Source organism: Sycon ciliatum, chromosome 4, assembly GCF_964019385.1.
Source record: "Sycon ciliatum chromosome 4, ocSycCili1.1, whole genome shotgun sequence".
In the NCBI taxonomy this organism is placed as follows: domain Eukaryota; kingdom Metazoa; phylum Porifera; class Calcarea; order Leucosolenida; family Sycettidae; genus Sycon; species Sycon ciliatum.
Window position 1 is genome coordinate 24,483,694 of NC_088646.1, and position 23,719 is coordinate 24,507,412.

The window sequence follows — 23,719 nt, forward strand, 5'->3', positions numbered from 1 at the left end:
AGAACTCATGGCACACTACGATATATGAAAGTGCTACTTTGATTGTACATAATATATAGCACACATGCTACACTACATTCTTGAGATGAAAATGAAAAATAAAACCTATCTATAGTGAGTGTCATCACAACACCAGAATGTCTGTGATATTGACAGTGGCGAACAACACGTCGGGCGTGAGCAGGGGATTGCACAAACCGAACTTTACTCTAAATGTGAAGGAGCTCGATACGCGTGATAAAGTCCTGCATGTTGAATCGGCTCAGTTTGAAGTACACTTTGAGAACATAGACGAGGCAACGAACAAAGTCTATGTGGTACATGGTGTAGAAGAAGAAGAAGAAGAGGATAGACTTTCCATCAAGACTGGAACATACAGCGATGTAGACGATTTGGTGTCTATTATCAATGCCACTCTGAAACGAGCAGGACACGGAGACATTGTGTTTTCCTACTCTCGTCACACCAGCCGCATAAGTGTCTCGGTACCCAGGAATAAACGGTGCTTGTTGAAGAAGGACTCACCCGCATTGGTGCTGGGTGTGGGCACTATTCTCAAGCCATACACGATCGAGGGATCTCACACGTTCCCGTTCGCTGTGGATCTGACAAAAGGCAGAAGACTTGTCCTGCTCTACACCGACCTCATTGGACCTGCTGTGGAGTACGAAGACAATACTGATTCGAGGGTGCTGAAAACTTTTCTTATTCAAACCCTCAACGGTTTGAATAACTACGTGTTCGGGAAAGAAGACAAACGACTGCTGCTTCCACACGAAAACGTGACTAGCATTTCGTTCTGGTTGAAATTCAACACCGGTGAACACATTACTTCCGGATATCCCGTCTACCTTGATCTTCGGATCACCAACACGACTACTTAGATGGATCTTCCAGATGTTCGTGTCCGTCACGTGCGTGACATGGTGGAGGATATAGCAAAACGAAAGAAATTGGAGAGCGAAAAGGTGCGTTGCCGGGAGAAGTACGTGATTTACAACACTGCAATCTTGTCCTTTCTCATACTCATTCAAACCATTCTCAATATCCTTCAAGGGAGTGGTGTTGTATCTGGAGAACATCGCATTCGAATCATCGCCATCAGTAGCACGATCATCGGTGTGATCATGGCATGCATTGGTAAACACGTTCTCGACACCAAACGTCAGCTTGTCAAGTGTATTGAACAACTGCAGCAGATGGAGAGAGCTGAAGACTCGTTCATGTTGGAATTGGGCATTACTCTTGAAGATGGGAAGCTCACTAACGAGGAGCATCAACGATTGATATCGATGATGAACGACTTTCGCAAGACACTGGATATTGGATCTTTGAAAAAAATTCACCCCTATTATAATGTGACTCGCAAGAATGGCACAGGAGATATACTCACCACAAGCTCCGGAGTCCTTCACGGGACTCCTGACCAACACGAAGATCGTTCAGAAGAACATCCTCGACAGGACGGAGAAGAAACTTTCGTTGCTTGAGGGTAGACGCGGAGTACGACTCTTTTCCACAGCAGATCGATCACCACCATCCCTGAACAATGAACTAGACATCTCGTCGCCGAATTTCATTGCTCTGGGGGAGAGCTATTTCATCGTGAAAATGCGCTATAGTGTCAAAAACAATCTCAATAACCAGCCTGGAGACTACACGCGATGGGTGTGCACCACGTCACCAGCCTTTTCGTGGTTCAAGAACATTCGAGTGGAGATCAACGGAACAGAGGTCACGCAATCGAGTAAAGTTGCCGACATGCAAATGGTTCAGCATATCCTCAGTCTAATGGAAAGCAGCAGCGAACGCCTTCAGTACGTGGACTCGGATCTCTACGGTCTACAGAAACTGGATCCGCAAAGAGCATTGAGAGGTGTGGATTTAACGCCCTATCAACTTGGTGTGAAGCGTAAGCATGGCTATGCCTTCGAAACAAACGCTGCAAACGCTAATGCAGCACAAGCACCGGATTTCGTCGATGATTTCACACTCAGGCGTGCACCCACCGTCGAGCTTGTCACCAACGAAGGCTTCTCCAACACGGTTCAGGAAAATGCACTTCGTGCAGCTGTTGGACGGTTTCAGTACAAGCTGAGACCCTTCCTACCGTTTTTCAATCAGGACGATGCTTGGTTACCCCCGGGTACACAGGTGAAGCTTCGCTTTGATCTGCCACAATCCGAGCTTTCCAGATACATCATGCTTAGCGATCAAGGCGGTGGTGCCAACAGTGCTCTGAGCGTCGGTGATATTGAGATCGATCTACTCCAATTGGACTTTGTGTACACTACCTATCGCATGGAACCCAATCTCACCGATCGTGTACGCCTTCCCAAACAACTCTATTTCCACACGTGGTGCCCTCGTCTCATACAAAAGAGCATTTCAGATGATGCTGGTACACTGGAACTGCTTCACAATGCGGACATTCCACGCAGGATGATCCTGTTCTTCACAGATTTGACTCATGGTACACAGCCAGCATTGGCTGGAGGTCAAGCATCGCATTCTTCGAACAGACTGGCCATGATTCATGCAAATCTCAGTCAACTTCGTGTCACTGTCAACGACCAGACGCTCTTTGACAACCCGCTCAAGTTCCAGTGGGATGTGAGTCGTAATACTGAAGGGCAATACTTCTACGATTACAACAAATCCTCCTACCTGCGTGGCTACAATCTGGTTCAAGACTTTTTCGGCAAGACGTATGGAACGCAAATCCCCATCACCGCTGCAGATTACTGCAATCACTACTTTATGGTGCCTATCAACTTGAATCTGGATCGGACCACAGACAATCCAAGATCGAGAGGAAATCTGTCCATCGACTATCAATTTAGCGACGTGACAAACGCCCCCGTGAGGAGACCTAGCGAAAATGGCGCCTCGATCAAAGTCAACCTTCTCTGCATGGACAAGTACTTGTACACCATGAGCAAAGATGAAGGTATCAAAGCCGAAGTTGTATGAATTAATTCCGACCTAGTAGTAAAAGGGCATCATGGAAGGTGGTGACCTGGAGACCAGACATCGTGTCTACGGTGGTGATTTGAAAACATCGAGTCGACAACACGGTGGATTCTTCTGGAAAAAGAGCTTCTGGAAAAACCTAATCGGTGCTGGACCGAATGAGATGGAAAAGCAGATGGCGGAACCCACGACAAAACAAGATGCAATGCAACGCGGTGGACTTGGACCCCTGGCTGCCATGGCAGGAATGACACTTCTTCCCATGCTTTTGGGGAGAGGAGAGTCCGGAGACATTGTGGAAGCGCAAATGAAAACAGCTTACAACCCTGCCATGCACCGAGGAGGTCTAGCCATTCCACCAGGATTAGCCGCCAAGGCCATACCACTCCTGACGAATCTGGCTGCTCCCTTGGCCATGGGTACCATGGCATCACTGGGTGACAACGTAATGGATAAAATATTCGGCAGAGGAGTAAGGAAGGGAAGCTCAGCAGGTGCCATGAAGCGCACTAAAAGTCGTCGTCGTCGGCATGCACCGAAGAAGATTCGTCAACGAGCATCTCGAAAAACCAAGAAGCCAGCTCGTCAAGTTCGCTCCAAAGGCCGCAGGGCACGAGGAATAAAGAAACAAGGAAGGGCCTTGTTCAAAAAACTAGGACATCGTGCCCTCGACGAAGCTTCATCGTTCCTGTCTGCACCTCGTAGATCCCTAACCCGTCCTGAAACTCCATTTGCTCAAAAAATTCGACAGAACATTAACAGTGCAGGACCGTCTTCTATGAGTTCCGCTCACATCGGTCCATCCTACAACATCTGATCATGGACTTTATCTCGCTCCTTGGACAGGAAATCGGGAGGAAGAAAAAGACTAGTCCCGTAAGGAACGACGATGTTCCGACCACGGCCACTGCTCGACACGGGCTGCACATTCCTGGTCTTCAGTTCGAGTCTAAGGATTGGTTCACGGAAATCATTCCTGCTCTTAAATCCTGGGGTCAAAACGTATTGTTTCTGGGACAGAGCAACATGGGTAAATCCTACTTTCTCATCAAGCTCCTGAAACGTGTGCAACCTGAGCGTATAGTTGTCATCTCCAACACGCCGGCCGATCAGTATCGTCTCCCAAGCCTCAAATCCTTCAAGCATTACAGCACCATGCCCGAGTGTATCGAAGACATGGATCTCCAGCCTAACACCTATGTGATCATTGATGACATCAGAGTGATGGGTTTGAAGCACGGCAGTCAAAGAGAGTGTCTCTACAAGTTCTTCACCATGTACAGTCATCATCATAAGTTGAACGTGTTCTTTCTCTCTCAGAGCTTTGATAACATTAAAGACATGAAGATCAATGCAAACTTTATGTATCTATTTCGCTTCACTGATAAAAGCAATATCAAGCGTTATCTCAATACTCTGTTTGGTGGTCTGTGCACGAAGTCATCCATTATCTTTAGATTGTATGAGAAGTTATTGGCGGTGTGTCGCAGACCTATCCTAACCATTGATTGCTCTTCTAATCAGTACTACACGTATTGCGAAGACACTGCATTAAAGGTGACTTTTGAATAAAAACCTCGTTGATGTGTGTGTGTGTGTGTGTGTGTACGATATTAGTCGAAGAGTTAACCGAAAAGTTAGCCGAAAAGTTAGCCGAAAAGTTAGCCGAAAAGTTAGCCGAAAAGTTAGCCGAAAAGTTAGCCGAAAAGTTAGCCGAAAAGTTAGCCGAAAAGTTAGCCGCAACATTGAAAAAAATTCCAATCATGAATAAGAATGGAGCATCTTACGGTGAAATTCTCAAATGGGCTACCGAGTAGTATACAAAGAGTGGGACTCAGAAAGGGATCCTTCTCGATACCCAAGCGTAAAAGGTTGCAAACCTTGCAGTTTATGACGAAACATCCTCAACACATCATTAAGAAGAGAGCAAATTCGTGGGAAGTTCTCGGTATACCACCACTCATGCGGCAAAAAGGAGGTAATAACTACAATGCATACTTGAAAAGCGTTAAGAAAGTTCTTTCCCAAGTACCAGATCACAGTTTGAGCACCTCCACCCTGTTGGAACTGCAAGCCGATCCGCGAGTAAAGCGTCTATATGACACCCACTTCAAAAACAATCCCGATCACATCAGTTACCCGTCTGTGAGAAATGTGATTGCATCCAACATACTCAACTATGATTCCACTACCGATCAAGTTCGCGATTCCGTTTCAGATGTCAGGAAGAAGAGAAAGGCACCTTTAACATCGGTGCCTTTCAATCTACTACAAGATCATGAATTTGACCGATGGATCCTGCAAATCCTGGACAGTTTCCTCCGGCATACAAATATACCGGTAACCTTTTTGAAGAGCAACTATTTCACAAGCCGATCACAACTGCTGCAACTCTACGATGAAGATCGACTGAGGTTCAGGAGTCGGGTGGAAGCGGCTGCGGATGCCCTGAAGACGCAGACGATGAACGACTACACTACTCTGGTCAACGAGACGAATCGCATCTACATGTCCAGGTACCCGTTTGCAGCCATAGCAGGTGCCATGGGAATCAACAAACACGTCGATGGGTTCCTTCGATCAGAACGAAAGATTCAGGAACTAACCACCCTTGTGATAGCTATACCGGGATCACAGCTCAAGTTTCAAGATCTCAACGATATGACTTCCACCTATGGTAGAACAACAGAAGCAAAATTGATCCATCCCGAGCATTTCATGATCAGAGCACAAAAGGTGATGGTGGACGATGCATCATTCATTCAACAGGTGCTGAAGGACAAAAGCAGGATCACTCGTATCATCAAGGATATCCTGAGCGGACGCTCCATGTGATCACGTGCCAAATATTTTCAGGCTATGATCAAGAATGGACTATCCTCTCAGCAGTGCCGATATCAAAGGAAGATTGAATGGTGTCGGAGGGTTCGTGGGCTGCACGAGTTACGACCTCTTGCCACCCTTGAACAATGGAGACTTTTGTATCGTCAACACCGACAACGTTCTACCGGTGTACGATGCAACGGAAGGCGGACATCATTGGTTGACCGTGTGTCGCGAGCAAAACGTGATCCTGGTTTTTGACAGTTTCGGACGCAGTCTATACACTATGGAGCAAGATTACACTGAACCTGCACTGTGCGATTTCTTTAAAGAAGCCTACGCAGACTGTAAGATCATCACCAACACCCAAGCCGTTCAAGACAGAAGCACAGCAGTATGTGGATGGTATGCCATATTGATGGGAAAGCTATTTTCCAAATATGGTCTGGATGAAGCACTTCGAATTTTCCGAAGAGTCTTTGATGATGACGAAAAGCTGGAAAACGATCAACTGGTTCTCAGTTCAGGTGCCCTGGAAGGTGCTGGAGCCTTTTGGGACAACAAAGTGCAAAAGGCAATTCAGGATGGAAGACGGAAGAATAAGACAGAACCCGCACAGTTCCATACGAAACTGGCTAACGAATTGCACAAGCCCAGACGAGTGCATTTCAAAAGACGCAAGGTGAAGAGCAGAGCAATTGACCATATATGGAGTGCAGATCTCGTGGATATGCAACGGTTTGCCCGAAGCAATAAGAACATCAAATTCCTGCTAACAGTCATCGACTTATACAGCCGCTATGCCTGGGCAATGCCTTTGAAATCGAAGACGGGTACCGCCGTGAGAGATGCGTTCGATAAGATTGTCAGTACATCCGGAAGGACACCGCTAAAACTCTGGGTAGACGAAGGCAAGGAATTCTACAATGCCCCCATGAAACGATGGTTATCACAACACAACGTCATCATGTACAGCACCCATAACGAGGGTAAAGCGGTGGTGGTCGAGCGCTTCAATAGAACGTTGAAGGCAAGAATGTGGCGTCACTTTACAGAGAAATCCACGAACACGTACCTCAATGTCCTACCTCATCTACTAGACCGCTACAACCAGTCAAAGCATAGAAGCATTGGGATGACACCTCACGAAGCATCGAACGATAGAATACCAAAAGATGCAGATCAACAAGACCCCCTGCAGTCAAAACCCAAGTTCAAAGTGGGTGACGAGGTGCGCCTAACCGTATCTAAGCGTCATTTCGAGAAGGGCTACACTGCGAACTGGACGGAGGAAGTATTCGAGGTGGATGAAATCCTATCAACATCACCACACACCTACAGGATTCGTGATCTGATGGGAGAACACATCATCGGATCGTTTTACGAAGCAGAACTGCAACACGCCAGAGAGACCGGTTTGAGATTCGACAAGGTGTTAAAATACAACAAGGATCAACGTCTTGTGCAATGGAAAGGCTACACAGATAATAAATTCAATACCTGGCTCACAAAGAAGGATGTGAACAGTCTTCGGTCATGATTCACAATGTCATTCATATTGAAAAATAAAAAATAAATGATTGAGTGCTATGTACAAGCTGATGGCGTTCATGAGAATTATCGCATGAGTATGAGGGGTATACTGCTGGACACTTTCACGAGTGCGTTAGCACGACGAAAAATATAAGGGATACGGTATGTACAGAGTACGAATGGTATAATCCAGTTATCCCATGTACTATTCCAAATAGAGCGCGATCAGCACTAAGACATGTATCGATTATCCCACGAGTACGAGCAAGAGTACATGTACTCTTGGTACGAGGGATACACCGCTAGATATTTTCATGAGTGCGTCAGCACGATTGAAAATATAATGGGTACGGTATGCACAGAGTACGAATGGTATAATCCATTTATCCCATGTACTATCCCAAATAGAGCGTGATCAGCACTAACATCTCCCTTATTTACTCTGTCGCAAGACCCGGGGAATATTCGTGCTCCGAGCGGGGAATATCGCTCTATTGACAGTTGAGTCCTCTTTCCAAGATTCCTTTTGAATTCCTCTCTACCATCTCTGTATGAGAAGAGACCACGGAATTCCGTATATGTATAGCATCCACCGATCGTGCAGTTCGCTGTGATGTCATTGCACAGTGTATGTATATTATGTGCATGTGTGTGTGTGTGTTTGTGTGGTACATGATGCATCCTACAATCCACTGTGACGTCAATGCACACTCCATGATGTGCGCATCCATGGTCCGTGTGCCTTACGTATTTCCACCCCTGAAAATATATGAAAATCAAGTACTATGAGAGTAAGAATTATATGAGCAGAAAGCTAGAAAAATCCTCCGTCTCATCGACCTTTCAATAGAAGAAAGGCATTCACATCTCAATCTGATATCATAGTCGAAAGATTCCAAACCCGAACAAAAAAGACTCACCATGACGGGGGCGTCTTTCCGCTTTCGAAACACATCGTGTTCTCCAAGGTCGTCACCTCCCCGTGGCGTGACCCCTTGGTCTTGTTTGAGACGTCTAGACGTAGCCTTGTTTACAAAGGTCATCGCGGCGTGAACTTTGACCTCGAGGTGAAGTAGTCTCAACCTGCAGTTTCATTATCGACTCCTTCTTGCAGTGTGAAGAAGCTAAAATGGCGTGGACATTTTCTGAGACGTGCAGAGCAGAGAAATGGTATTTATTTTCATGCGATAATGAAGAGTTCTCAATCCGTCGCCTCAGTGCTAGCAAGACAACCAGGGATCTTGACCCGATGATAGCACATCCCAGAAGATTCGATATGTCACCACTCACTGCTGCTGAGTATATTATCTGCAGGGTCACCAGCCTGATCTTGAATGTGAAGAATAGGAAACAGCACCTTCCTAAAATCGTCATCGGTGGTGTGGAGGACTACGGAACTATTAGTGAGACTGATGATGGTGTCATACTGCGAAGGTGGACTGATGGTAGACACTCATTCTACAAGCTTAGTGACATGCGTGACGAACCGTGCTCTCAACACATCATCGACCTCTTCGCTGATGCAACCTATTTGGATTCCAGCGACGTAATGCAACTTGTCAAGGAGGTGAACGAAAAATGAAGTCTCTCGAGTTGATCGTGTGCGTGTACGACGTAGTACCAAGGCCGTTCAACTCCGTGCCGTTGCAACAAGAGTAACGCGGATTCGTGTGCGAGTTGGTACGATCGACATCGGCGACGATGGATTTATCTCCAAATTACCCGAGTCGACTGTTGACACGATGGCGGTGCAAAGGAGGTCGTCGACTGACAGTTCCATTGCTGACTGGGTGGAACCATTGGTGCACATCAGAGCGTCCGACAACTCCATCTCGTACTGCGTGTCACGGAAGAGATCATGGGTGAATCCATCCTCACACGTATTAGAAGAGTAAACTTTGTGGTCTCTCATCCAATACCAGCTTGATGAAATCAGGACAACAAGAACTGAATTGTACTACCTTTCTCCTCCACTCCATTGCGATATTCACTGTTCGTTCCATTATTCTTTGTAATGACATGTATCGTATCTATCAAGAACTGACCTTTCTGACGTGTGTGCGAGCAGGACCATTTTTGAAAAATTGCATGGGGAGGTGGGGTAGGTCACGGAAAAAACTTCATGATAAACACCATATTCAACATTCTACTTTTTATACCCACTCCCATCCGGGGCAAGGTGGCCCAAAAAAGTGAGATTCAAACCCACATGTGCACAACACATATTTTCAATAATACCCCATTTTTTGGGGTCAGGGCACCCCCTGGCACATATTTTTATCCGCAAAAAAACCGGGCCAAAAATAATTTTCACCGCAAAAATGGGGTACTATTAGTACCCCATTTTTCAATAATACCCCATTTTTTGGGACCCGGGCGCCCCCTGGCCCAGAACCCGCTCGTACATTCCTACTCTTGTTAGTTATCCTGAATAATCCAGTCTCTTACTTTCCTGCATTGTCTGTCCCTGTTGTTGATGTCGCTGTCCTCTGTTTTCAGAACATCGACTTCATGCCGACCATTCTGTCTCGGTTCGATATGATCTTTATTATCAAAGACACACACAATGAGGAGAGGGATCAGGTATGCTCTTGGTGTTCATGGTTGTGGCTTATGTTGTTCGTGACCAGCTTGTTTGACCGGTGCTGAATTCTAACGTGCAGCCTTTGGCTCTTCCTGGCGTGTGAGGTTGTCCTCCTCAGCGCCTCCACATCTCGCTTAGTTTTGCCTGAGTGGTCAATGAGATATGGCATTTCTTCAATTTGGATTGTGCCCAAGGGGTGAGAGTTTTCTGAGCGTAATCTTCGCTGTGTATTCTTTGTCTGTGGCTTATCCAGACTCTGGCCAGACATGTTATGCGCGTGCATTTGAATGCTGCTGCTCGCACGCGTACGGATGAAGCTGAGGGAGAGCTCAGTCTTGGCGAGTTAAAGAAGTTTGTCAAATTCTGCCGGAAGTAAGTAGAGTGAGCCTGTCCATCTCGTGGCTTATTGATGGAACATCCTATCTGAATGTGGATGTGACTGTGTGTATCTATTACGCCTGAAACGATTATACCGGTTGTTCGAGTAACTGAAGCGATTACACAATCGGTAGAATTTGATAATCGATATTTGCACAGCCTGCCCGTATGTTGGTGGAAATCGACCTTTACTAGAGATATGTTTCAACTTTTTGCCACGTCTAACCCTTGGAACAGCTGCAGCAACCACCTTGGTTTGCAATTTTGACCAAACAGATGAACTCTCCATCTGCATTGTTCTTTAAATGACTGTAAAGTGATGTGTAGGATAGCTGAGTGAAATATTTGCAGCCAGAATGCTTGTTTTACAGACTTAGAACAACATTGGTAATCGAAAGTATAATCGTTAGTCGAATCGTTACAACAATAGGTTAGCCGATGGCCGAAATCTTTACAACAATAGGTTAGCCGATGGCCGAAATCTGTAATCGTTCTCGCCTTGAATTTCTTTTTTGATATTAATTTTCACATAACTCACCCATGTATTGTGTGATTGCATCATTTGCAGCACTTGTGCGCCACGGCTGTCCGCTGATGCTGCGGAAAAACTCAAAAGCCAATACGTATTGATGCGCTCTGGGTCACGGGAGCACGAACTAGCAACAGACAAGAGGTCGAGCATTCCCATTACGGTTCGGTAAGCTGTGTTCGTTGTTGCTCTTTGGATTATCATCTGGGTACGGAATACGATATTCAACTTAATAGGGAGGTTTCGCTCTACGGAATTACGTATGAAAATAACGTGGGAGCTGCACGGAATTTTCATACGTAAAGATCAGCGCTGTTGGGTTTCGCTCTACGTGATTTCTCCACAGCTGCTAAACATGCCTTGTTGCTTTGGAGACGCGTTGGCTGCATGCACCACGAACCGAAACTGCGTTTTCCATCATATTTTGCACTTGATGTACGGTGTGTGTACCTTGTGTTTCGCGCGGCTTGAACTTTGCTATGGATAAATCCCGAAAATGCGAAACATATTTCAAAAAGTCCTACGGAGGCGCCAACGTAGGAAACAGCTTTCCTACGGAAATCCGTAGAGAGATTTACGTATGAAAGTTGCCCTCGCTCCCCAGCGTGTACGACATACAGACTTTCATACGTAATTACGTAGAGCGAAACCTCCCTAATATCGAGTCTTGATTTTTTTGTTCAAACCCAACACACAGTTAACCGTTTTGTGTTGATGCTTGCTGCTTTCCATATCTGACTAGAACATAGACAGGTTTGCACAAGGTAATGAGTACCAGCACATCTATCTCTCTCTCTCTCTCTTTCTCTCTCTCTCTCTCATCGACTGCAATAGGCATGCGTTGCTAACTTGCCTGCTTGCTTCTGTTACGTGGTGTGTTTGTGTTCTGTTTAGACAACTGGAGGCCGTCGTCCGTATTGCAGAATCCATTGCAAAGATGGGCATGCAGCCGTTTGCCACGGAAGTTCACATCGACGAAGCACTGCGTCTCTTCCAAGTCTCTACCCTTGACGCTGCGCTTTCTGGTAGCTTGACCGGCGTGGAAGGATTCACTCCTGTCGAAGACCAGCAAGAAGTGCAGCGATGCGAACAGCAGCTGAAAAGCCGTTTCCCTGTTGGCTCCCAGGTTAGTAGTGACTTTGGTGGTGTCTCGCTAGAAGCAGTTCAGAAGTAGATTGGTTTGATCTTTGGTCATTGCAAGGTGCCTGCATTTCCAGGGTGCATGATTGTTTTGTATGTTCTGGCGTGTTTTGCTTCCACCAGGTGTCGGAACAGCGCATTGTCTCAGATTTTATGTCAAAGGTGAGTTTGCTGTGTGCATCATGCACTGAAATCAAATTGCAACACGTCCATGCTCAGTGCGATCATCAGACAAGATGGGGATACTGTTGGCCATGAGTATAGTAACACATCACAGCAAGTGAGCAGAGCGGTGTGTGTGTGTGTGTGTGTGTGGTGCTAGGACCACGTAGTCCCCGGTGCTATTATGTTCATTGGGTCGGATTTCTCCAGCCAGGATTGCACTTCTTGAAGTTTTTTTCTGAAGACTCTAATGTGGTTCCCCTCACATAAGTAGCAAAACGTTGTTCCCCAGATTTGCTTAGTCAGAGTACTCTGACATCTAGTGGAGTCAGGTTCCAATGGCCTTTGATGTGTGTGTGTGGGGGGGGGGGGGGGGGCATTGTGAGCAAAAAAATTGATGCAGGCCTGAGCCTTCCATAACGGTTGTGTGTATACATGTGTGTGTCCTTACAGAACTTTGCTGAGCGTACCATCATGACTGTCATCCACGTCATGCTGCGCCGCGGGGAGCTGCAGCATCGCCTTCAGCGCAAGGTCTTGCTGCGAGTTCGGTGAGTCTCAGCACCATTCCTCAATTGCTGTCGCCATTCAGGCTAGGATGCCACCACCCTCTCTACTTCATTTCTGACTTGTACATACCTTTTCTTTCTCCATTGGCTCACGACTCTCTTTTTTTTTCTTTTATGTCCTTGTTGATGCTGTGAATATGTTTTTATCCTTCTTCTCTTTTTTTTTAAATGAAGCTGTCCAATGCTATTGTTTGCAAGTTAAGTTGTAGATTGATATTTGGATTATCCATGTTTTCAACCGCTCCTCCCTTCCTACTCGTAAGTGCTGGCCACTTTCCCAACACTGTTTTTAGCTCCAGGAACGCTTTCTTTCGGAACTTTGCTACCCTCCTCGCTGTGTGGCCCTTGAACGTTGCTCTATTACTACCCATTCTTTCTTTCATCCTATCTCTTTGTACGGTATAGACGACTTGTGTTGGTCACCCGAATGTTGGGAAATACATGACATTCATTGTATGTTATCAAGAGTATGACCAAGTGAAGAGTGCAGGAGTCACAACTCCCGCATGCAGTCCTGCCCGGCAGAATTTCAAGTCCATGCGTGCCATGCTCACTGTAGGTGTGTTTTCTAAATTCTAATGCCCATGCATGCAAGCACACAGGATGTGAACAGGTCTCATGTTTGCCTGTGTGTATGAGTTCTCTACAGGCTCAGATGAAAGTCCATTTGGACGTCAAAAGTGACGTCAACTTGAAATTATTCCTGTTGGGACAGGACTGAACGTGAGAGCTGCATGTAACCCTCATAACGTACATTGTACTCAGTCATGCTGTCAGGTTCGTTGAAAGTCCTGCTGTCAGGTTCGTTGAAAGTCCTGCTTTGGTTGTCAACATCACTGTACGTGTTGTGCGCTGTCGCTCCGGCATGCAGCTGACGCTGGACGGCAAGTACACATGTGTACTGTGACCATTGCGGCTATTTCCACGATTACGTCATACTTGACACTGGTCCGCGATACGTGTGAGCTACTTGTACATGCTAGAGAGCAGATGGCTGAGTGTGAGCCACCAGCACAGCATTGTTCCCTGATCAGATTCAACATTCATTCATGACAATCCGGAGTCCAGGATCAGGGACTCAGGGAGTCGTGTTTCTGTCTTGGTGATGTCCCTGAGTCATCACCTGATCACAGAATAAAGCCCTCCTCGAAGCACGTGACACTGCATGCAGCTTTGCTGCTGCAGCTGGAGCCTGCAGTCTGAGTTCAGAGCTGATTTCTCCATTGTTGGCCCTGCCATTTCGTTGGGGAGGATCATCCCTCCTACACACACAAACACACACACACACAACATTGCAAGGCTACATCAGTAGATCTACATGTAGAATTATTTTGTAGATGTAGCTGTCGACATGCATGTGCGAGTTTTACACAGGGTAGGTCTACGGTAATCATACTCGGGTACGGGAACAACAAAGTCCGTGACGTCGACCCGTCGTAGATTGCTCGCGTCCTCGATCGATCGATGTCGCGTTGCATGTTCTTGGCAAAATTTTCTAGGAAAACAGACTGCAGCCTAGCCTTCTGAGCTGAGTAGCTGGGGCGGAGGTGGACGAAAGGAGGTGAAGCGTAGTAGTTGAAGCCATAGGTAGTAGAGAGGCTGATCTGGCCAGTAGAAGTGCAGGATGAGCAGGCAAGTCTACAAAGAAGGCACCCTCCTGAAGAGGGGTAAAATGAACAAACAGTATAAGGAGCGACATTTCGTTGTTGACAACAAATGGGCACATTATTTTCAAGGCGGAGTAAGATTCCTGATTCACCATTCGCAAGCCAAGTAGCAGGATCTTCTAATGTAGAATATTCGTAAATGTTTCTTGCAATTTTAGAAAGGAGCACCACAAGGTTCGATCAGCATTGAGGCAATTACCTCAGTAGGCGATATTGGTGTCGTGGAACCGGGTGCATTTTCGGTAGGTGGTCCTACAAAAGTTAGGTACTTCAGCGTCATCATATGGATTGCTAAGTGCTGGTAGCTATTTGTGCTTTCTCCGTTTTTTTTTATTGAAGGTGGATATCCCTGGGCGTCAATATGTTTTCAAAGGAAGTAAGTGTTGAACTCTTATTCTCAAGATTTAAAATTGTTGATTTCTAGTTCAAGAAAATCAGTGTTCTGGAAACCTGCTGTATGGCATTTACCGTAAATTAATGCGGCAAGTGAAGTCCGACCTCATGTATGAAACAAGGTCGTTGCAAGTGCACAGCTCAATATTCGTAGTACAGACATTTTTAATCCAGCACCCTCGATTTCTAGTAGGATTTCTTGAGGAACAGATCGTTCCCAGCAGTTTAATCCGGCGCTCGCAATCCGTCTTCGGCAGGCCTTTCCCGACACAGACGATCAAGATGTGTGTACATCGTGCTCGTGTATGTCGTCTCCATATAGCCATGCATATGCAATGTCACAATGTACACTTAGGATGCGTTCTAAAATTCTCTCGGAAAAGTACGAGACTCTCCGAAAAGTTGGAGAGCTGTTCACTCTGGATTTAGTAGATTCTCCGAAGGTCTCCAAGCTCTCCAAGCAACCAAGGTAGTTGAAACTTGGAGATTCCCGCGTTTCGGGGTCAATGCATGCGAACTACTGCTAAAAACCACGTGTTGATCATGCGTGTAGGACATTCCCTTTCGCATATGCAGAATGTGTACTACATTTGCGTCACTCAAGACCCCTTTGGCAATTCGCATGGGCGAAAGATCTCCGAATTCTTCAGGACCAGTCCAGTTTCTTCGACTTCCAGGAGAAATTTCTCTGAGAAGCTAGAGAAAAGTACATTGTAGAGGACTCGTCCCCCAATCCGTCTGATACACCGAAAATATACACATCATGTGGTAGTGTCAAGAGTACTTAGCCTCAAGAGTATGCAGCTCTGATCTTCATGCTGCTTGTGCTGTGTACGGTGCCTTCATTATGTACTAGGGAGGTTCCGGAGTACGATTTTTCGTGCCAAAATCTGTAGAGGCGCTACGGATTTTTTATATGTCGTTATCGAGTAGTGAAATGTTCTGGAGTACGGAACTTATGTGTTTGCCGTCATTGCCTAGGTTACGATCGCAAACACGTCACATTCCCGCGCTATGCTTTGTTATTTTGAAATTTTGTACCGAAATCAAAACTTCCCGCGAAAAATTGATGTTTCTCGTACCAAATTTGTATGCGAAAAATCTTTCTGCACCCGATGACGCAAAAACTCCATACGAAACATGGTTCGTATGAAAGCCAGTCCACACGGATTCTCCATGCCAAAAACTCTGTAGCGCCCATACGGATTTTGGCACGGAAAATCGTACCCCGGAACCTCCCTATTGAAATGACGCTCAAGTCGGCTGGATTTGATTTGATTATCATTTATGTTCGTTATTTTCACGCATGATGCAGTATGTTCAAGGGCAGTGCCTGTACGCGGCGTATCACACGCAAAGCCTTCCGAAGTCTCCGAGAAAACACACTTGGACGATGGGAACCATAGCAGATCAATAATGACACAATGATCCTGCTCGTAGCCCTGTTCATGGCTACGCAATATGAGCAACGCACCACACAGACCCCATGTGCGAAGTTGCATACTCCTGCGGTTATAACATCTTGATATTGCCATTGGGTATAGACGTTCGTTGATGCAGCAGAAATCTTCCAAACGGATGCATCCAGATTGGAGAGGTCTGACTATACTAAAGCTGTTCAGACCCTGCGCTGTTCCAGTGGAGATTGGATAGAACTTATTGTATAGCGATACCCCTTGGGAGCTGAGTCGCCCTAGTCGATCCGTCACTAAATCCGACTGTCCGAAAGGGTGGGTGGCGAGCAGCAGGAATTAGTTGTAAGCTCAGTCTGCATTCTATGCATTGCTATAACCAATCTCCACTGCATTGCTCATGAAGTCGGATTTCACTTGCATCAACTGTAGGACATCTAGATACCAAGCATTTATCATTCATGCTAGACTTTAATTTCAACAAAAATAATACTGTCCCTGAACTTCAAGATAAAACATATTTTGGCCTTGGGCCATGATCAGGATTGATAAGAAACAGACGATGAGGTGGACCCAATATACATGCTAACCTTGACTTTTTTTTAGCGCTTTTTGTTTCTCCTGTTCCATTGACATCCACCCACCTTCCCCGTATACAAGAAAAATGGGGAGAATAGCCTTTATCATGCTGAACATACAGTACACATGTTGATAACTCTTCATTTAGCGGACAGTACTGCTTCACCCAGTGTGGACTCATCATCGCAGCACAGAGAAACGAGGCCAGATTTTTTCTTCTTCTCCTAAATTTATGAAGCCATAGTTTACCCACCTTACTCCTAATGGTTTCGTTTTGTGTTGCTATGTGTGTACTGTGTATGTAGCAACGGATGGGGAGACTAAGTTATGGCGAACCGCTTTCATTGGCGCCTGCAACGAGAACAAGAAAGGCTTTTCATGACAAGATTTATTTAGCTACAGAGAAATTTCTTTAATGGCACTGGATTCTTCGAAGGCAAAGACAGATTATTGGAGCAAATTGCTATGCCTGCTACCCAGACTTATTCCATAGCCTATTGCTAGTGCTAAGAGTATATGACAACGGATTTGCTGTTTATTTGCTACAGACATATTCTATAGTTTGATTTGTGCTTCTGCATCCGATGCTTACGCTTTTTTCCCATGTGGAATGCTGTGAAACTGCTTGATTTTTATGTTTCCCTGTCCCATTCCCCTCAGTTTTTATGCCATTCACTCTCGTTTAGGTAATACCAGCCATTTGCCTTGCCTTCCCTGTGGGATAGCGTTGGCTTGCTCAGGTGTCATTCGAATAGCTTTTATTTCATCATCTCACTTGAGTTAAATGCCCACACTTCTCCTCCAGCCTGTCTCCTCTTGTCTAGGAGCTGGGTTCTCAGCCTCAGCTCTCTATTTCTCTCTGTCTCTCTCTTCTCTCTCTCTCTCTCTCTCTCTCTCTCTCTCTCTCTCTCTCTCTCTCTCTCTCTCTCTCTCTCTCTCTCTCTCTCTCTCTCTCTCTCCTGCTGAAAGTGGCACGTGTCCAGTTTTCCGCAGCTACCGATAATGTTACAGTTTAGTTTCCGTAAAGCACTATGTTCACCGTGTGAATGGTTGTAATTGTTGTGCTCTGCTCTTCATAGATTTTTTCTTCTTTTGTGTTAGGCTACCTCTTGCTGCCTGGGTGCTTCTGTTGGTTTATATCTTTGTGTGTTGTGGATTTCAGCTTCAGTCCTTTACTCTGCGCACACTCTGCTTATTTATGTGCCCTGTTTAAATATGGGGCGATAAAGCTGCCGTTGCTTTGGCAACTGTTCTAATTTCATTTCCTACTGTGAACGAATTCACACCCTTCGAATGACAATTGTGTTGCTGTCAAGGCGTGTGATGTTCCCCTCCTAGGCCTCTCACTACTCTCTCTGCTCTGCTCTCCTCTCTCTCTCTCTCTCTCTCTCTCTCTCTCTCTCTCTCTCTCTCTCTCTCTCTCTCTCTCTCTCTCTCTCTCTCTCTCTCTCTCTCTCTCTCTCTCTCTCTCTCTCTCTCTCTCCATCTATCTCAGGCACAGTGTGCACCACATTAGCACGCTACAACTTGTTACACTCTGTTGATCTCCATGATTTGAACAGGATACCTGGATGAGTTTGCGTGATAGTTTTCCAGGTAGGTACGATGATGGCAGTATACTACTTCGAGTAGTATCACAAGGCAGACAGTGCACCGTAAGAAAGCAGTTTTCGTACTAAGGGGGCGTTCGAATTGTCTTTATCAACTGTTCGAACAAATTTTTAAAAGAGATCAGTTGAAGTGTCCCATTACGGGCATTAGAACGGTTTCTATCGTTTTAGAGTTTTCAGTGGAATAGTAATGGCGATGATGACGTCCGATCAGATCGACCATCTCCACGTACTATGTGACGTAGCTATTCCGAACTCTTCGGAACTACAATTATTATTATGATCCACCTCCCCCGTCGGATGAGGTTGTACGGTTATGGAGTTTCGAGGAATTTCGTTTTTCTGAAGAGGCCACCTCTTGTACTTTTACAATAAAACATGTTTGTAGTTGTTGTATGATTGTACTGTACGAAGAGTCCATAAACGTATGCACTCTTGCCCAGTCTTGGTACTACTACACACTGTACTATTTGTAGTAATTAATATAAATTTTTGTACCACAAGTCCTACTCCCTGGCTCCCGAATCCCGGCCACAGGCCGGTATGTGTGCCAACCGGGGTCCAGTACGCACGTGCACGTGTGCTGCGCTCGGGGAAAACCCTAACATTTTTTGAAATGAGAGCATGCAAGCAGCAGGACAAGTCGAGGCTTGTCGACTGTTTCAAACATTTTCTCTTCTTTTGAGTTGAAAGAAACATTGAGTACTGGTAGATGTTTTACCATGATTATGCCCTTGACAAATGCTATGGCACCAAATAGTTGGAATTATATCTTGAGAGCCGTTGGGTTTTCCATAATGTCTGTTGGCAGCTTCATCAGCTGTGGGTACTGGGGCGAACGTCGTAGTGCATGTAAAACGTAATCAGAAACTGATCTACAAGGATGGAGAGTTCCACTTTTTCAGTTCGCATTGTGACGGCGGACTTCTACTCAGAAGTTCCGTTGCGTACAGTGGACACAGTTTACTCGGAAGGTCGGGCTTCCTCCGTGCGTCGTGTACCAGTCGTGCGTGTGTTTGGAACCACTCCTGCAGGCCAGAAAGCCTGCGTTCACATCCATGGCCTGTTTCCCTATCTGTACGTGGCCTACGATGGAGAAGGTGACTCCTCGCCGACTGTGGAGCTCCTTGAGCAGCTAGCCTTCAGTATCGATAATGCTCTGCAAGTGTCTCTGGGCCAGGGATCCCGTCAACAACATCATGTATTCAAGATAACACCTGTCACTGGAATGTGAGGTTACAATGAATAAGTAATACTTGTTATTTACATGTACGTGTACAACTGAATAGGAATCATCATTTTTGTAATTTTGGGCAAGTGTAGAAAACTCCCAAACCTGCCTGGTGGGCACAGTGATAAAAATAACATTAAAAATTCACCACAGTTCACAACACTTCACAGACAATGTATGTAATGCCCATGCGTGCGATCTCTGCTACTTGGTACTGCAGCAGGGCAGCTTGTATCACGTCGGCATGAAAATTAATTATCTCAAAGTGGCCTAATCCATGGCCGTGTGACGTTGTGTGCTCTGGCTTTTGGCGCAGTGCTCATGACCTATGCGTGCACTTGCAGGTTACTTGGCTAGTAACAAGAGATCCACACGATGTAGGGTTGCACCTCCATCACCAGCGGAACATTTCAGAAGCTTATCACTGCAGTCTGTGTACAGTATTCACGCCCATAAAAGGACAAGCACTTATATTCGAATACAAAGGCACCTCCACGTATAAAGGCATGACAAAACTCAAGACCCAAGAGTGTATTTTGAAGACTTGAATACTGTAATTTCACAAATTTTCGGTGTACTTTTATTTTCGGTACTTTCGGTGCGTCTGTTTCATACCTAAAATTTCAATACACCGAACAAACACTAACACACATAATCCAATAGGGAACTGCTTGTCTGTACCGAAAAGTTCTGTTCACCTAACCTAGCCTGTTGACCTCATACCGAAAATATTGAGCACCGAAAATTTCTGAAATTAGAGTACTCGTATTGAAAGGCATGCCCTTGTATTCGAAACATTTGCTTCCTGGCGAAATGGAAAAAAACATTTTTCGCATTATAAGGGCATGCACTTGTATATGGATGAATACGGTATGTGGGTGGGTATGTGGGTGGGCAAAAGGTCAGTAAAGATGGAATAGTCAGCTGTCAACACACACTGAACATCACACAAAACGCTCTTATCCTTGGAACAGTCGCTGAATTGTTACTGACGCCCACTTATGTCTCGTAGACTGAGTCTTAGTCCATACATGTATGAACATCTTACCAGCACCATATACCAGCTCTTGCTTTGACTGCTCTTGCTTTGACTGCTCTTGCTTTGACTGCTCTTGCTTTGTTTTGCAGTCCTTATTATGGATATCATTCCCATCCTAGGACGTTCCTGAAGATTTTGCTATACAGCCCTATGTTGGTACCAAGGTATGTGCCCGGGAGAGTGTTGTACCACAGAGTATACGCATGACTCATGTAGTTGCACCTCCCACTGTCAGCATGTGTGTGTGTGTATGTGTGTGTGTGTGTGTTTGTGTTTGTTCGTATGTGTGTGTTTGTGTGTGTGTGTGTGTGTGTGTGTGCGTGCACGCGTGTATGTGTGTGTGTGTGTGTGTGTGTGTGTGTGTGTGTGTGTGTGTGTGTGTGTGTGTGTGTGTGTGTGTGTGTGTGTGTGTGTGCATGTGTGTGCACGCATGAGATGTGTGTATGCATGCGTATGCGTGTTTGTTTCCAACTGCCCCATCTCCCTCTGTACCAGACTACATGAGTACTTGGAGGGCAGAGATCTGTTGCGGACGTACACATAACTTGCTGCTGTGCTTTGCGAGGCCACAGCCTATCCCTGTTGTCTTGTGACACAGCAGTGTACATTCTGTTTTTTAGTGCATGCAACCTTGCCGTCATTTTTCTGTAAATGTTCTCTGTGTCACTGTGTGTATGTATGTGTGTGCGTGTGCATGTACTTGTGTATACATGCGTGTTTGTGTGACTGTGTGCATGGTTTTATAATTTCATGTACCGGTAACTGTTATCGGGGTTTTGTTGTTAACAGACTGGCTGAGCTATTGCGCAATGGCGCCATCATGCAGAAGTTACTAGAACCATATGAAGCTCACATACCTTTCCTCATGCAGGTGAGAAACCAAGGCACAGCTGATTGATTAATTGATTGATTGATAACTCGTGTGGTGTGTGTAGTGCTCATCAACGTTTGTTCATGGCTAGCGGTTGACTATCTTTGCCAAGCATGGAACACAGCCCCGTCGATTTACATGTATTACTCGCCTGGGCTGTGGTTGTGTCTCCGCATTGGTGTAGCCAAAAGTAACTCAGCTCTTACGCTCTTGGTGTAACAGTGCTCATGATTCTCTGTTTAAAAAATGTTTCCCCTGAGACAACAATGCTGGAACGCTAAAAAAGAGCACACACTCCAGGTTCTTTAACAACAACAGTTTGAAAAGTTTCACCTGAAGAGAAGGCACAACAGTTTACTTGTGACACTTTTCAAATTGTTGTGTAGAATTTGTAGTGTGTGCTCTTTCTAATAGTGTTCTCTGTTTCCACAAGTTATATAATTATAGCTCTGCTCCTGTGAGCATTGAGCACTCTATCGGACCGCAGGACTCTGATGTCTGATTCTCTGTTTATGTAGGTTTTCATGGATTATAACCTGTATGGAATGAGCTTCCTGAACTTGGCGTCTGTCAAATTCCGTCTTCCCCTGCCAGGTAAAATGAAAGAGTGAACACATGTTTAATACTGTGCTCGTGTTTATGTGTCAGGTGTTTGATTGTGTATCCCAGTTGTTGTGACAGGGTGTCGGTAATTAGACTTACTGGGGAACCTGTATGTATCAATAGCTCTGCTGGTAGCCTATTTACTCTGACCTCAACTTCCGCACCCCCATCTGTCCGCTACTTGACCAGTACGCAATGCAGCTACAATGCCAGTCATCGTCCTGGAAATGAGAGGCATTCACCTCTCTGGACCCAATTTCACTGATTTGAGCTATGGCAATGGTGACAACCGTTGCAAGAAACGTTTGTGCAGCTCCTCGTACCCACATGCCTGCGCAGAGTCATGCGCTGCTTTAGCTCTGAGGGCTTGACATGGGGGATGCGTACACATCACACACGCGTAGAATAGTGTATGGATGTACGGAACTCACAGTGTACATTGCACGCTGGTGAAGACTAGCTTGTGAGCACTATGCTATTATGTAAAAAGTCTTGCTAACAAAATTTATAGTGTTCACTGTATGCTGATGAAGACTAGCTTGTGCACACTATATGTAAAGTCTTGCTAACAACAGATTCTGTTTTTGGTTGCTTTCTTTGTTTGTTTCTCCTTTTACTGCCCTGTAGCAGGAGAAGGTGATGCGGACAGCTCGTTTTCCCTGAGCGGTAGCTCGCACTCCAACAGGCAGATTTGCAGAGCTCGTTGGACCACATCAACTGTTATTCGGTACAGTACGCATTTTTGCAGCTTGGTGTGCAGTAGTCCCGTAGGATTGGAGGACTTATGTTGAATGTGGCAGTGAACAACCTAAGGAGATGACCCCCGGCCATTCAGCGGCATTCGCTGGATAAGTTAACCTTCACTGAGGAATTGAGTGGTTGTTACTCCAGTACAGACACTGCGTAAAATTTATGGTACTAGAACGCTGCTTTAACCGGGCTCGCGATGTTTCACACGATGTGACATGGCACTGTTCAATGTTACGAGGCTTTGATTATGCTGAAGTTAGCCTCCTCCTTTTCCATTCTGTACTAACAGTTTTTATTTATTTTTTAACCCTGTGCATCTGTTTTTAATCCGTGTTGTAGTGGACAGTTGATGGACCTAGTTCCACGGCAGAGCAAGTGTGAGCTGGAGCTCGATGCAGTTGCCTGTGATATACTCAACCAGTACGAAGAAGTCACAGGTGAGCTACACCTTGCTGGCATTATTGTTATCCTATTTCTGCCAGATCATGGGATGGTAGCGTCCCACGGAAGCAGAAAGGCGGTTCTTGACCCGCCCTGTGCGCGAATCTGAGTCAATTTTTTATTTTCTTATTTTCATTTTGCTAGGGTCACAGTTGTACACTTTATACGCATACTTACTTGGTCTCCTTGTTTGCTTGTTTGCTCCAGGTGGCGTGGCTAATCCTGGAATCGCTGCCATCTGGAAAGAGGAGCAGAAGCGCTGCTCTACCCTCGGACTGCCGCCACCAGAGAGGTTAACATCACCAGGCAAGTTGCTTGTGTGTTGCGTTGCGGGTGTGCTTCCACGCGCTGTTTTGCTGACTTGGAGTCAAGTTCACCTTGCTTTTGGCTGCGTACACTCAAGGTGAAAATGATGAAGGGGATCATCTAATG

The 23,719-nt window shown here is 45.7% G+C and overlaps 2 protein-coding genes across 2 annotated transcripts in view; both read left to right on the forward strand.

Annotated features, from left to right (window-relative positions):
- Positions 1–13,152, forward strand: part of LOC135815194 (DNA replication licensing factor mcm5-like) — a 28,770-nt gene extending 15,618 nt beyond the window's left edge. The window contains exons 14-19 of the mRNA XM_065328456.1: positions 9,829–9,912; positions 10,167–10,285; positions 10,860–10,988; positions 11,715–11,946; positions 12,084–12,122; positions 12,576–13,152. Of these exons, the coding sequence (XP_065184528.1) occupies positions 9,829–9,912; positions 10,167–10,285; positions 10,860–10,988; positions 11,715–11,946; positions 12,084–12,122; positions 12,576–12,677 (705 nt within the window). The 3' untranslated portion in view covers positions 12,678–13,152. The remainder of the gene's footprint in view (positions 1–9,828; positions 9,913–10,166; positions 10,286–10,859; positions 10,989–11,714; positions 11,947–12,083; positions 12,123–12,575) is intronic.
- A 5,934-nt stretch (positions 13,153–19,086) lies between these two features.
- On the forward strand, positions 19,087–23,694 carry LOC135813477 (DNA polymerase zeta catalytic subunit-like). The gene is made up of 7 exons (XM_065326570.1): positions 19,087–19,582; positions 20,712–20,786; positions 21,412–21,493; positions 22,012–22,087; positions 22,724–22,823; positions 23,186–23,283; positions 23,495–23,694. Exons 1-7 carry the CDS (start codon positions 19,236–19,238, stop codon positions 23,692–23,694), a joined length of 978 nt encoding a protein of 325 aa, XP_065182642.1. The 5' UTR covers positions 19,087–19,235.
- The last annotated feature ends 25 nt before the right edge of the window (positions 23,695–23,719 follow it).